The 14394-nt window shown below is 41.1% G+C and overlaps 1 protein-coding gene across 4 annotated transcripts in view; it reads left to right on the top strand.

Moving 5' to 3' along the window:
• Nucleotides 1-6: 6 nt before the first annotated feature.
• The window catches only part of RNMT (RNA guanine-7 methyltransferase), a 21370-nt gene continuing 6982 nt past the window's right edge, over nucleotides 7-14394 (top strand). For 2 of the 4 annotated variants that reach the window (XM_035901604.1, XM_009646203.2), the window contains exons 1-8: nucleotides 7-206; nucleotides 1154-1429; nucleotides 3685-3817; nucleotides 5299-5421; nucleotides 6758-6873; nucleotides 8795-8976; nucleotides 10123-10287; nucleotides 11426-11543. In XM_035901604.1, the coding sequence (XP_035757497.1) occupies nucleotides 1196-1429; nucleotides 3685-3817; nucleotides 5299-5421; nucleotides 6758-6873; nucleotides 8795-8976; nucleotides 10123-10287; nucleotides 11426-11543 (1071 nt within the window). In that variant the 5' untranslated portion in view covers nucleotides 7-206; nucleotides 1154-1195. Of the gene's footprint in view, nucleotides 216-1153; nucleotides 1430-3684; nucleotides 3818-5298; nucleotides 5422-6757; nucleotides 6874-8794; nucleotides 8977-10122; nucleotides 10288-10395; nucleotides 10483-11425; nucleotides 11544-14394 lie in introns of those variants that run through there. The other 2 variants (XM_035901606.1, XM_035901605.1) reach the window with 2 other exon arrangements.

Here is a 14394-nt window from a genome sequence, read left to right as displayed (position 1 = left end):
ACAGCGTCTGCCGCTTCGTTGCGTTCCCCGGGCCGCGAGCGCAGCAGCCCCGTCCCGTCCCCCCGGCGGTGTGAGCTCTCCGGGTGCTCTTGCGGAGGAGCTGCCCCCTGGGCGCTGGGTCGCCGTCGCTGTCTCTGCGGTTCTGTTAGTTTCTGGGTTTAGGCCTTAAAAGCTTCCGTCCAGCTGCCTGGGGCAGCCGAGTGAAGGTAAGAAAGGTCGTGCTTCTTGGGAGGCGCGGGTTAGGTGCTGTGCCGTCGTGGGGAAGTTATTTCCGTGAGCCACACTTTGAGAGCATCTCTTTCGAGGAAAAAAGCTGCTCTGGGGTCTCTGGGTAGCGGTCTGCTTGATGTGTTTTGTGTTTTGGCCCCTTGTTAGGAGACTTAAGCCTGGATGCAGTGGAGAGTTGCCTGCGTTTTGTTAGAAATAGGCCACTGTTTTAGAAAAGGAGTTGCCAAATTATCCTCTCCTACGCTTTATTGGAATGTTGGTGCCCTGCTTCCTGATGGTGGTGTAAAGGTGGCTGGGATGTGCCGGAGACTAAATGAGCTTTGTAGCAGTGCTTCGCGGTCCTGCGGACTGCCTGGGTATTTGCAAAGTGGAGATACGGAAATGCAGTTAACAGCTGAGGAGTCCTCCTGTTAGCAAAGCTTGAGGCGGGGTGGATATTCTTGGCAAACCTGAAAATCCACAGCTGCCATGAAAATGCGCTCTTTAAAAAACACCTTGATTGTTTGTTTGAGGGCATCCATTTGAAAGCATATCAGATCAAATAATTAATTTACTAATTTGAGGGACTCGTGACAGCCTGTGTTTCTAAAAGTGAAGCTATTTGTAAGTTACTTTATATGGGGAGGGGAAAAGGGAGATTACAGGTTCAGAAACAACGCTTTGCAGTTGAATCAATAGTGATAGCTAAGAAAAACTCAAAACATGAAGAGTAAAGATTTATCGTAATTTGATCTTATAATGAGAGTACTTTCAAATTCCACGTTTTATTGTGCTAGCTGTGTTAAATAACTAGTCAAATTTGAAGTCTAGGGCGAAAACGTGTTATTTTTTTATAACGCCAGTATTGTGATTGAAAATCATGACCATAACCGTAAATGAAAATACAATGCTGAAAATAGTTGGGGTTTTTTTCTCACCTCTATAGATTTTCATTCTGATTGGTGGAAAAGGGGACTAACCTGTCAGAATGGCTGATATAAGCAAGACAGAAGAACAGGAAGTGGAGAAGAGTTTGGATGAAGAAGTGGAGAAAACACCTCCTACGTTAGAGGCAGATTCGGGTGTTGGCTGTGACGGCGATAGTTCAACTTCAGGTACAGCGCACCCCACTGAAACTGAAAAAGAAGTTGATAGTGTTAAGCAGGACGGCAGAGCAAAAAGGAAGAGTTCGGGTCCTGAAGGTGAACCTCCTAAGAAAGTAGTGAGTATCATTTATTTTGTTTCAAAGCCTTAGTTCAAGAAAAGATTGAAAATATTTATGTAAACCATATGTGAGCCAGCATGAAGCAGCAAATGCCAAAGTTTGCAGCTAGCTTCGTAGTAAAGCAACAGGTGCAGGAGTTATGTTGGGTTTAATTGAAGAGGAGGAGGGCTAGTAGTTAGAATGTTAAGAAAACTGATCTCAGCACATGCTTAGTCTAATTCTAAGATTATCATTCCATCGTCTATGTGGTAGCAATCTTGTAGTGCAGTGTAGGGTTTGCTGGCATTAGTCCAAGTCCCATATCTCGAACTGATACGCTCTGTATGTTGTTATCCTCTGCGTTAGCATAGTTACCTGTGCATGGGAGGTTCTTCCAGAAGGTAATTTTGTCCTTTAATCTCCTCAATAAACTATTGCATAGTTTAGAAAACTCTACAGGCTGCATCCTCTGTGATATAATTTCAGTATGGTTTGTTAGCAAAGTGAGGTACTGAAAGGGTTACAGATGCTTTTGTTTTTTTAAGACCGCAAGAGTAGCAGAAAATATTTGTCCTTTTAACTGGGAGGGTGAAAAGGGTAATGTCTTATGTGACGCTGTTCTTTATTACGTATGAGTTTGTAGAAACTGAGGCTGTAATATCTGTTTTAATTTTGACCTTTTGGGATATTTGAGTATAATTTAGAAATGTTTTTGACCTAGTGTTTTGTTTCTCTGTTTGGAATTTTTCCAAAATGTTAATTTATGGCTAAGGTAAAATAAAGGGTACCCTTTGCTGTGGTAGAAACATTATTAGCCCTGTCATCTTTTTAATTAGGTAGCTCTGGGATAAGGCTTAGGTGGACAAGAAATACATTGGTTTTGCATCGCTTAAGGGTGTAGAGAGGTGATTGCATTGAACACAGCTGCCAGCATCCAGGCGTTACTGCTGATGGCTGTTTGCAACTGCGCTTGCAGCAGCTGAGGTACGTTAATGGATTGTATGAACACAGCCCCCACACTTGTCAAAGTCAGCCCTTCTAGCTTACGTCACCCTGGGTGGCCATTCAGGGAGCCATCTGTGCTTGCCCTAAAAAAAAGACTAGAAATGGTCAAAATATTTGTTAGTATCAGTCAACCCAGTGTGGTAGTAAACAGATGATGGGGTCATAGACATTCCAGACAAGCATGTCTGTGTTCATTCTGAAGGTTACCAAAATTACATGAAACACTAAAGAATTAATTTAGTATATTAAAGTCAGTCAAACCTTCTTTTCCCTTGAGCTTTCCCTTGAGGAACTGCTACTTGAATAATAAGATACCGGCATGTTGACTTTTGTAGTCAGCTGTTGGGAATGCTTTTAATTGCTGTGTGAATTTGTACTGGCTGGGGCTTTGTGGCATGTTTGTGCATTTTAACTGGGAATCCTTCATTCTAGTTTATACTGTTATTTCACACACTTTTGTGCCTCACAGAATTTGTGGTGGTTCTCCATGTTCTGTTACTTTGTATTTTATTTATAATTTATTTTAATTTCATGTATATAACTGAAGATTAATTTCAAGGTGAAGAAATGTTAGGAGCATAATATCTGGATGTAGGCTGCTTCTCAGTGTGGCATTGGGACAGAAATGTCCTGGAGTATTTACAGTTAAGGCTAAACCAGAGACATCTCTACAGCTACCGGTTAAGCATGAAATGGGATCCGTTGTCAAGTAATTTCTCTCATTCCCTTACCATGGTCTGTTCAAAGCTCTGGCAGTGGGATCATCTGCTTAGGGCTTTATGTGACATCAGCTAGTTGGCATTTTGGTTAAATTGGCAGTTTATAGACTTCTGTTAGATGGAAACACTGAATTTCTGAAGCAGGATTTTTGAAGAAGCTTAAAGTTTTTCAAGAAGGAACATCCTCTTCTTCAGTCCAAGGCTTAAGGGGAATAAAACAGATTCTTTGAGAGTGTTGAAGGGAATTAGATAACTGAAAGTTAAGTATTTCTGTGAAGGAAAGATGCTGGGCATCATCTATCAGAAATTACTTGGACCAACTGAAAAGGGAACTACATTTTTAAGGGAGTTGTCTCGGATAGTTGAAGTACTGATGTCAGTACCAGGACAGATAAGAGAAATGTTTTTATATATAGAACAATGGTGCTCTTCATAGTATTACTTGTTTACTTTCTTAAATGCTCAAAGTGAACACAGGTCTTTTGATTAAATGAAAAAGTAATGAAAAGAATTCACTGCTTGAGTCCATTCCTTCCCTCATTTCTACAGCGTGGGACAGGCCACGGACAAGCTGTAGCTGCACATTACAATGAGCTTCAAGAGGTTGGATTGGAAAAACGTAGCCAGTCTCGCATATTCTACCTCCGAAACTTTAATAATTGGACAAAGAGTGTCCTCATTGGTAAGCTGCCTTAATTGATTGCTTAGACTTTAATAAAATGTAACTAATTTTTGTATCAAAAGGTAACTTTGTCCTGCTTTCTTCTGTTGATTATAGCACTTTGTCTCTTAATACATAGTAAGATTTTAATTCTTAAAATAAAATATCTATATTTTTATTTCAAATCTTTGTGATAGTGTTTTATATTGTTGGAGTGCCAAATATATGCTAAAGTGGCCAACTGATGTGAAAAATAGAAAAAGTTCATACTGGAAACTGTTCACGACGTTTTTAAAGAGGAAGGTACAGCTTTAAATCGTAAATGATCTATCTGTTCTTGTTAGATTGAGCTGTTATTTAAATCTATCTCAAATAATTTCCTGGCCATTTTCCCAGAGCAGTCTTTCCTTAGGTCTAGATGGAGCAATTCTGTATGAAACGTGAACACTAAGTATTTTCAGTATTACCCCATAGTCAACGATTTAAAAAGATGAAAAACTAGAGGATGTAGTTCTTTAAGAATCAGCAGCTTTTTATAAAAGGCAAAGTCTGCTATCCCACAAATTAATTCCAAAGTGAGGAAACAAAACTGTCAGATATCTCCAAACAAAGAAAAGAATTACCGGCAGAGCACCACAGATTCATGAAGAGGCACCCATGCCAGGAGATGTTGGCACCATTTATCTTGGCATGCTGTTTTTTGTTGTGTTGTATCAGAGCAGTTAGAAGCAGTATTTTGGTTTATATAAAGACTTTTCTGGAGCCCGTGTTGAAGCCTTTCAGTCATAATGGATTTCTGTAGTGTGGTGTTATAGCGGTTGTATCCAAACATGTTTCATGTCTCTTACTGTGAAGAAAAGTTGCCAGCAGGCTGATATGTTTTGCATAATATGCCAACATCAGTCAGAGTAAGATAATCTAGACGGTGTGGAGAAGAAGAGAAAATGAAATTGGTATATGTAGGGTAAAAAGACAGCAAACAAGTAGCTAGTGTTATTGCGAGGCCTAGGAGAGTGTGAGTGGAGAACATTATGCATTTTCATAATGTGACCATAAGGAAAAGTTGTGGCCAATGCATTTAATTGGCTTTTACTCTTTTGCAAAAGGCTTTCCCATACTTTCAAATAATGTCTGCCTTCATTATAATGGTAATGAAAGGGAACCCTGTTTCCCCACTCACGCATGGGGTGGCTGTTTAGCGGTGTGCAGTTTTGCCTTTGTCTGCCAGGGAAACAGTTCAGAGCTCCAGTCACATCACATGCAAAGCACATTAAGCACAGAAAATACTCATTATCTTCACCATAGTTTTAAGAGTTTGTGGTTGCTTTCATCATTAGTGGTTTCTAGAAAAAGAGGTTTGTCTGTGATGTTAAGACTTATAGGCAAAGTAAGTTCTGAGATGTTCTAAAATTCTCAAACCCTTTTGGTCCTTCAGGGATCTCTCTACAGTACAAGTGAATTAGAGACACCTGGATATGCGTTCTCTCTTTTTATTTTTCTAGGTGAATTTATAGATCGGGTACGACGGAAGAAGAGTGATATAACTGTTTTGGATCTAGGATGTGGCAAAGGTGGAGACTTGCTGAAGTGGAAAAAAGGCAGAATCAAAAAACTTGTGTGTACTGGTAAGAAGACACAATAACTGTCCAGGGAAAGTACATTGGGGTTTTATGGGGAAAAGCAGCACATCTCCGGTCTTTTATTACTTCCTTTTTCAGTAAGCCCAAGAATGCAATGATATACCTTCTGTCAAAAATTCTTCTTTTGTCTTTCAACCTGCAGACATCAACTTGATTGCCAGCATAAATACAAGAACCATTCATTTTCTGTGTAATGAGCTTTCAGTTCAACTCATAAATAAAAGCTACTATCAGTACAGAAATGCATAATTACCACAGATTGTCTTAGGCAGTGTGACACCAGGGAAAAGACTGACATTTTGTATTTTATATAATTCTCTCCCACATCTAATCTGTAGTGTTTTTAACTGTTCTGAAAGTACTGTATTTTATATAATTCTCTCCCACATCTAATCTTCTGTAGTGTTTTTAACTGTTCTGAAAGTATGAACGTAAGAGTTAAATTTAAAATCAAACAAACCCCACAGTGGCTTGACAAAAAAATGGTCTGATTAAATATTTTTTCATTTAAATAGCTTGCTTAGCTGTTGGGAAGGAGATACCATCTTCCCTTCTCCCAAAAAGCATGCCAAGGATAATCAGAGGAACCATTACTTAACTTGAAATTTAACAGATACTAAAATTTCATAAAATTCCTTTTGTGGGAATTATCCTGGGTATTCTACATTTTATAGTTATCTTTCTTTTTCAGTTGGCAGCCTTCAAGTACAGTTAATGAATTTGCTTACAAAGGTCTTGTGTAAATTTGTTGCATATTGTTGTAATATAGTTCAGTGAAATGCTATGTCTGAGAGAGGAACAGTCTTAAAAACAAAGACATTCCCATGATGCCGTATATCAGCGTATATCACAGATAATTGCATTTAAACATCTTGTATATTTGTAAGAAGATGAAGAGCTTTCAGTAGTACTGTTAGAGAAGCTCTGGGAGCTGAACTGTTGTAGTTAATGCATACCAGACGCTTGATGCTAACAGCACTTAGTATCAATCACCTAGTATCCGTCGCTTGAAATTTTGGAGGCTTGCTTTGTGCTTTTGAGGATGGGAGCTTTCTAAAATCTTCAGATTACAACTTTAGTCTGAAGTGAAGACTGAAAATGACAGTTACAATGCCAAACACCTCCTGCAAATTCAATTCCTTCTCTACAAATTGGAAATAAAGGTGTTTGTTCACATCAAAGTATAACTGAAGATCAACTTTTATCCCTGCTGTAACGGATCTGCTGTGTTCAGTAATCATTCCAGTTTTCTTGTCTGGAGAGCAGTTTACATGCTCTTTTTTTTTTTTTTTTTTTAATAATTTCTCTCTCTCACTTGTAGATATTGCTGATATTTCTGTGCAACAGTGCAAGCAGCGATATGAAGACATGAAAGCCCGGTGTCGTTATAATGAGCATATTTTTGATGCAGAATTTATACAAGCAGATAGTACCAAGGTACAGTTCCTATGCTTTATAATATAGATTTAACATTTTTGCATTAAGCAGGTACAGGAAGTGATGCTAGTGCTGTAATATTTAGGGCATGTGTATTTTTAAGATTAGATTGTTGTACTATCAGGAGAATCAACCATACAGGCTACTGAGATACAGTTAAATGTGATTTGTTACTGTTTTACAGTGTAACTGTGTTCTTGAAGTCTGAATGTCTTTTTCAGATAATAAAACTGGTGTTTTCAGTTTCTTTCACTTGACAAGGGGAAAGGAATGACTACTTACTTCTGGAGTTCTGGGAACCAGCATGGGATATTGGAAACTATGTTGGTGAATGTGTTTTTTATGCTGGAATGAATAAAGGACATTCTCTGATTTGACTTGTACACTTTGCTTATGCCAACACTTACTTTTCCTAGCAGCATTTTAATTACTATAATAGATGTCTTCAAAACTTGTGTGATAGAGCAGATTTCTTAGACTGGAGGTGATATTGAATACAACACTGAGGCTTAGGAAACAGTCTTTTAACCAGCACTGCTTTTGCTTCCTAGAAATGCAGGCTGAGAGTGCTCTGCTGATGCAGGCTGAGGGACAGAGCCTACCTAGTTGCAGCATATCTGTGGAAAATCTGAAACTGTTCTTCCCAGCCTTGCAGGAAGGGTTGTTCGCTCGAATTCTTGGTTGCCTCCCCTTCTGAGGTGTACAGTCTGTTGCAGGTTGCAGGTCGTCTCTCTCGGCTCAAAATTACAGTCAGGGAAGAGGGGAAAGAACCTGGGCCTGGAGAGAAAGGGATATTTTCACGCTGCTATTACAGCTCAGTCTTATGGGCATATGTCTGTCCATGGACACAAAAATTCATCTCCCTGACTTTGTATCTCTATCATCTGTGTTGTATATAATGCAAAATCTCCTTCTCACAGCTTGTCCAATTCCGCCCACCTTTGTTTCTCAATTTCCTGTATTGCGTGCGCTCAAAATGCAGAGAAGGGAGTAAACGAGCAGATAAAATTGCTGTGGGTATGTCAAGTGACCGTTTTTGCCTTGCCACATACAGAACGTTGACAGTATGTGGCGTGAACTGGTAGAGACTGAGAGTGAGTGGGTGGATGGGAAGTCTGGGAGAGGAGAAGCTTGGGTAGAACTGTTAAGTATGAAATAATTTAAGTATGGAATGCATATCATGAGCCTTGGGGACAACCTGTGTGCTCCTGTGTTATTTATAGTGGCTTACTAGTATTGTATAAAAGAAGGCTGATCAAGAGGAGTTAGAGAACTGCTGAATACAGGGTCAAACTGTGGTAAACTTGAACCCCACAAATTTCAGGGGCTCAAAGTTCTTCAGAGTTACTGGTTACTTGGCCTGGGGTGGGGAGGAGTATATTGGTACCCTTGTATGTACACTTGTAAGAATACAGGCAAATACAACTTAGTGGGCAGGCAATTTGCCGTATTTAAAACAACTCCTTCTCCTCTCAATTATATGTTTAATGTGTCAGTTCTCATTACAGAGACTTAGTAAACTGAAAATCCATTTTATTATGATAATTGTTTCCAGCTAAATGGTGGCCAGTTATAAACCCTTAGCAGTAAAATATCTCTGCAAATTATTAGGTAACCAACCTTGGGTTTTGACCTTTCAGGTGTAGTGGTGTTACTTGACAACATGAAAAGAATTTGAGGACATAACATTTGAGAACAACAAGAATACACATACACGTTTCGAACTTATATGTAGTTTTCTGTGTAGCGGAGGACTTTCTTACTCTTACCTTCTTCATCTTGTTCTTGAACTTGTGAAGGAGTGGGGGCTGAAAGCAAAAACTTCAGTGAGTTATGGAAGTAGTGTATTTTGTTGGAAGATTTAAGTGAATCATGCTTGTTTCTGTAGCTTTTGTTACTTTTTTTTAAAAATCTGTTTCAGGATCTCTTGTCTTCCAAATACAATGATCCAGATATGCGCTTTGACATTTGCAGCTGTCAATTTGTTTACCATTACTCATTTGAGACATACGAGCAGGCTGACATGATGCTTAAAAACGCTTGTGGGAACCTCTCTCCTGGAGGGTATTTTATTGGCACAACTCCAAATAGCTTTGAACTTGTGTAAGTAACTTTTATATTCTATTAGTCTTTCAAAAGTCTGTGAAGCATTGTTAAGTGATAGTCATTCTTACTGTGCTCTGATAAGTTTGTGCAAACAAAAGCAAGTTTTTTGCAACAATTTTGGGTTCTAGTCAGGAAAATCTCACTCATGAACTTGACTCAAACAGGTAACTTTGTACTAATCCTTGTATCTTGCACCCATGGCTCTTCTGGTATAGAGTATAGATCTTCATACATAACATTGTGGTTTAGCTGCAGCCAGCAACTGAGCACCAGACAGCTGCTCACTTTCCCTCCCCTCTGGGATGAGGGAGAGACTTAGAAGAGCAAAAGTAAGAAAACACATAGGTTGAGATAAGAACAGTTTAATAATTGAAATTAAAAAAAAAAAACAATTATAATGAAAAGGAAAACGATGAGAGAGAGAGAAACAAAACCTGAGAAAAAAACCAAGTGATGCAACCACTCACCACCTGCTGACTGATGCCCTGCCAGTCCCTGGGCAGCGATCGCTGTCCCCTGGCCAGCTGCCCCCACTTTATATCCTGAGCATGACGTCATATAGTATGGAATAGCCCTTTGGCCAGTTGGGGTCAGCTGTTCTGGCTGTGCCCCCTCCAAGCTTCTTGTGCATGTGGCAGAGCAGGGGAAGCTGAAAAGTCCTTGCCTAGTCTAAGCATTGCTTAGCAAGAACTAAAATATCAGGGTGTTATCAACATTATTCTCATAATAAATCCAAAACCCAGCTACTAGGAAGAAAATTAGCTCTATCCCAGCTGAAACCCTCTGTAGCAACTTAAATAGTGGCAAAGTAGCCGCAACCTGGGGAATAAATGTCAGGGTTTTGCTGTGGTTCCAAGAAGCCTGACTTGTCCATGTAGAATGTGTCTGGACTAAAGGTTAATTTTCAAGGTCCATTTAGTTCTTGGTGTGTTGTATAGGAATGATAAACTGTTAAAACCTAGAATGCTGTTTCTCTTTATTTCACTGTTTCATTGCCTTATAGATAAGGGAGGTGGGAAACTACAGAGATCACTGAATGCTGTAATACTGGAAGGAACACTTTCAGGCCTCTTATGCATAGTTTTCTCTGCCTGTTAAATTAAAAACTAGTCAACTAATGTTTGTTTATATCTCATTTTGTAGAAAGCGACTTGAAGCTTCAGAAACAAATTCATTTGGGAATGAGGTATACAGTGTAAAATTTGAAAAGAAGGGAGAATACCCCTTGTTTGGCTGCAAGTATGATTTCCACTTGGAAGAAGTAGTTGATGTCCCTGAGTTCTTGGTTTACTTTCCATTACTGGAAGAGTAAGTTAAGTTTTGAATTCATTATATAATGAAAACTGTGAAACATAATAAGCATTCGTTTGGCTTGTGCCTCATTGCATTGTATTTTGGCTTTCTTATATTTTTCAGTTCTTCACTTTTTGTTGTTGCTCCAAATGAAGAGGTTTCTTGCATTTCCATCCACAACTGTAATCTGTCCATTGCACTCAGTTGAAGGTGCTCTGGTTGGAAGCTGTGATATCTTAAACTAGGTCTCCCATGAGAATGTCTATATCTGATATGTTGGATCTGTCAGCAAACCTTTAAGTGCTGTCAACTTTTTGTTCTTTAATACTAAACTTTTACAGGGGGTTCGTTCTATTTTTCTTTAGTTCTTCAGCAAGCCTTCTTGTAATATCCTCTTCATCATGGTGCCTCTTTCTTGTCTTCTCCAACTCTTTTTGGATGTTCATAGGATTTCTCCTACAACTTATTTTTTTCTTCCTCTAAATCTTCTTCATCTGTGAGCATACATTTTGCTATTACCTCTGTGTGAATTCAGATTTGCCTTTCCCAGATGGTCTCCTGAGGTACAGACAAATGTTTCCATGTTGGGGTGTTTTTCCTGCCATTCAGTCTCAGTATGGTTGTTAAACAATACTAAGCTTTCCCTTCAAGCCTGTATATTTTCACATACCTGATTTGTAGTTCTCTCTGAAAAATACCAGTATCTGTCACTGGTATCTGTAACTTCAGTGTTGGATGACCACAGTATCTACATGTAATTGAGATGTAAGGCACTAAATCTGGTAGAACGATGTTCTCTAAATATATCTATAATATCTGATGTGACAGGGTGATGATACTGCAGGGAAAATAGTGTAGTCTATCTGGAAGTTCAAACAGAACTTACTTCTGTGTGTAGGGAGAAGAGACATTTTTCTATTAAAATGTTTGTAAATGACTTCTGTGTAGATTTTGTTGTCCTAATTAAAAAAGCACAGTTTTGGTGATAGTGCAGGTTTTTTTTGTCTAAATGTCTTTATTAAAAAAACGAATTCTAGCAAGAGTGTAATCCTAGTGAATACCATAAGATGTCACTGTGGCTTAAAATTGTTCCTTTGAAAATAAAATTACAATAATTTTGTGGCTTCCCTAATTAAGCTTATTATGTTGACAGAATGGCAAAGCAGCATGGTATGAAATTAGTCTACAAAATGACATTTCGGGAATTCTATGAAGAAAAAATCAAGAACGAGGAGCATAAAATGCTGTTAAGGAGAATGCAGGCCTTGGAGGTAAATATGGAGTTAACTTGTTTCATTTAAATCGCATTTTACATCTTGTTAATTATTTGTGCAATAATTGAAATTCCTGTTGTGAACATTGTGCAATTAATTAAGGGCTACCAATAGAAGAACTAACTCCTGTGGCTGTAAGTGTGACTCTGGTGGGTTGACCTTGATTGGCTGCCAGGGCAGGCAAACGTGGCGTGGTGTGGCAGTTTGTGCAGTGTGCAGGAAGGGTGCTGAAGCTCTGCCAGCTCGACCAGGGAGCAATGGTATCCACCTGGCAGAAAGCCATGGCCTCTCTAAGCTCTGCACCCACCATGACTGACACAGCTCCCCAGACAGAGCTCGGGTGGGAACATGCTGCTACCCTGGTGTCAGGCTGCAGGCTGTGCCCTGCCCTTACACCAGTATGGGATGGCAGCAGTGAGCACCCCTGTGGGAGGTGCAACCAGGGAGAGGGACTGCCCGGCTGAGTGACAGAGCTCCGGGAGGAGGCGAGTATCAGGCTGAGGAATATCAGGGAGGGTGAGAGACAGACAGACAGACTGCTGGAATCACACCCTACCTGCCCTGGGACAGGCCCAACAGGCAGACAGGATGCGTGATACAGAGGATTCCCTATCCTCCCTCCACCTGGCTGAACACTGTGACTTAAGGGATAGGGGGAATGGCAACAAGTTCCCGTCTGGTGCAGCAGGAGCATCTCCTCTGTGACCACCCCACCTTCCCAGGTGCCCTTGCCTAATAGATACGAGGCTTTGCAAGTGGAACTGAACAATAAGGAGGACAACGGTTCATCTAGCTTGGAGGTGTTGCTGAGGTTAAGTTGGCCTACTCCCTGTCTCAGAACTGCTTCCATAAAGTAAAATAGACGGGTCATTGTCATGGGAGACTCCCCTCTCAAGGGAACAGAAAGCTTCCTACCCTGGTACGGCCCTCAGATTATTATCCATTATTGATTTTTCAGGTAGGCAGTGATGAAATTGCAACAAGAAGTCTGAGGGTAATCAAGAGAGATTTCCGGGCCTTGGGCTGACTGATTAAGGGGTCAGGAGCAGAAGCAGTGTTCTCCTCTATCCTTCCGGTTGTGGGGAATGATGAGGGAAGAAACAGGAAGAGCCAGCAGATCAATACCTGGCTCTGAGCCTGGTGTCATTGGCAGAATTTTGGTTTTTTTGATCATGGGTCAGTTTATACCACACCAGGCCTGCTGGCAGCAGACAGGGTACACCTGTCTCAAAGGGTGAAAAGGATCTTTGCATAGGAGTTAGCAGGGCTTATTGAAAGAGCTTTAAACTAGGTTTGAAGGGGGAAAGGGATAAAACCAGGCTCGCTAGAGATAAGCTTGGGGGCAGCATGCTAGTGGGGGACGGTGTGCTAGTGAGGTCCTTTGGCCTGCTGTCTCAGTGGAGGTACAGGATAGAGATCCATGCAGCAGTAAAGAAGCAAGGGTTATTGATGTGTTGGAAACCATGGAAGCGCCTGAGAATGGTCATGGAGGAATTGGGGCTTCTCCTCCCCAAAAGACGTCAGGATCAATAGCCCAACTGAACTGCATCTACACCAATGCACACGGCATGGACAACAAACAGGAGGAGCTGGAAGCCATTGTGCAGCAGGAAAACTATGATGTAGTTACCATCACAGAAACATGGTGGGATGGCTTGCACAACTGGACTGCTGCAATGGATGGCTGTAAACTCTTCAGAAGGGATAGGCAAGGAAGGAGAGGAGGCGGGGTGGCCCTGTACGTGAGGCAGTGTTTTGACTGTCTAGAGCTTGATGATGGGTTGAGTGCTTATGGGTAAGAATCAGGGGGAAGCTCAACAAGGCAGATACCATGGTGGGAGTCTGTTATAGACTACCCAACCAGGATGAAGAGGCAAATGAAATATTCTATAAGCAGCTGGCAGAAGTCTTAGAATCACTAGCCCTTGTTCTCATGGGAGACTTCAACTTCCCAGATGTCTGTTGGAAATAAAATACAGCAGAGAGGAAACAGCCTAGGAGGTTACTGGAGCATGTGGAAGATAACTTCCTGGCACAGCTGGTGAGTGAGCCAAGTGGGGAAGGCGCCCTGCTGGACCTGTTGTTTGTGAACAGAGAAGGACTGGTGGGTGATATGACAGTTAGAGGCCATCTTGGACATAGCAATCATGAAATGATAGAGTTTTTGATTCTTGGAGATGGAGGGGCATCAGCAGAACTGCCACCTTGGACTTCTGGAGGGCAGACTTTGGCCTGTTTAGGAGCCTGGTTGGCAAAGTCCCTTGGGAGGCAGTCCTGGAGGGCAGAGGAGTCCAGGAAGGCTGGGCATTCTTCAAGAAGGAAATTGTAAAGGCGCAGGAGCAGGCCATCCCCATGTGCCAAAAAATGAGCCAGAAGGGAAGGCTGAACAGAGAGCTTTGGCTGGAGCTCAGGAAAAAACAAAGGAGAGTTTATGACATTTGGAAGAAGGGGCAGGCAACTCAGGAGGACAACAGAGATGTCATGAAGTTTTGCAGGGAGAAAATGAGAAGGGCCAAAGCCCAGCTAGAACTTAACCTGGCTACTGCTGTAAAAGACAAAAAAAAATGTTTGTGTAAATACATTAGCAACAAAAGGAGGGCTAAGGAGGATCTCTATCCGTTATTGGATGCAGGGGGAAACAGAATGATAGGACGAGGAAAAGGCTGGGGTACTTAATGCCTTCTTTGTCTTCAATAGTAAGACCAGTTGTTCTCGGGGTACCCAGCCCCCTGAGCTAGAAGACAGGGACAGGGGAGCAGAATGAAGCCCCCGTAACCCAACAGGAAATAGTTAGTGACCTGCTACACTACTTAGACACACACAGGTCTATGTGGCCCGATGGGATCTC

Source organism: Egretta garzetta, unplaced genomic scaffold (assembly GCF_000687185.1).
Source record: "Egretta garzetta isolate BGI_Z169 unplaced genomic scaffold, ASM68718v1 scaffold259, whole genome shotgun sequence".
In the NCBI taxonomy this organism is placed as follows: domain Eukaryota; kingdom Metazoa; phylum Chordata; class Aves; order Pelecaniformes; family Ardeidae; genus Egretta; species Egretta garzetta.
The sequence above is the reverse complement of the archived record's forward strand: the minus strand, read 5'-3'. Positions and strand labels throughout refer to the sequence as shown.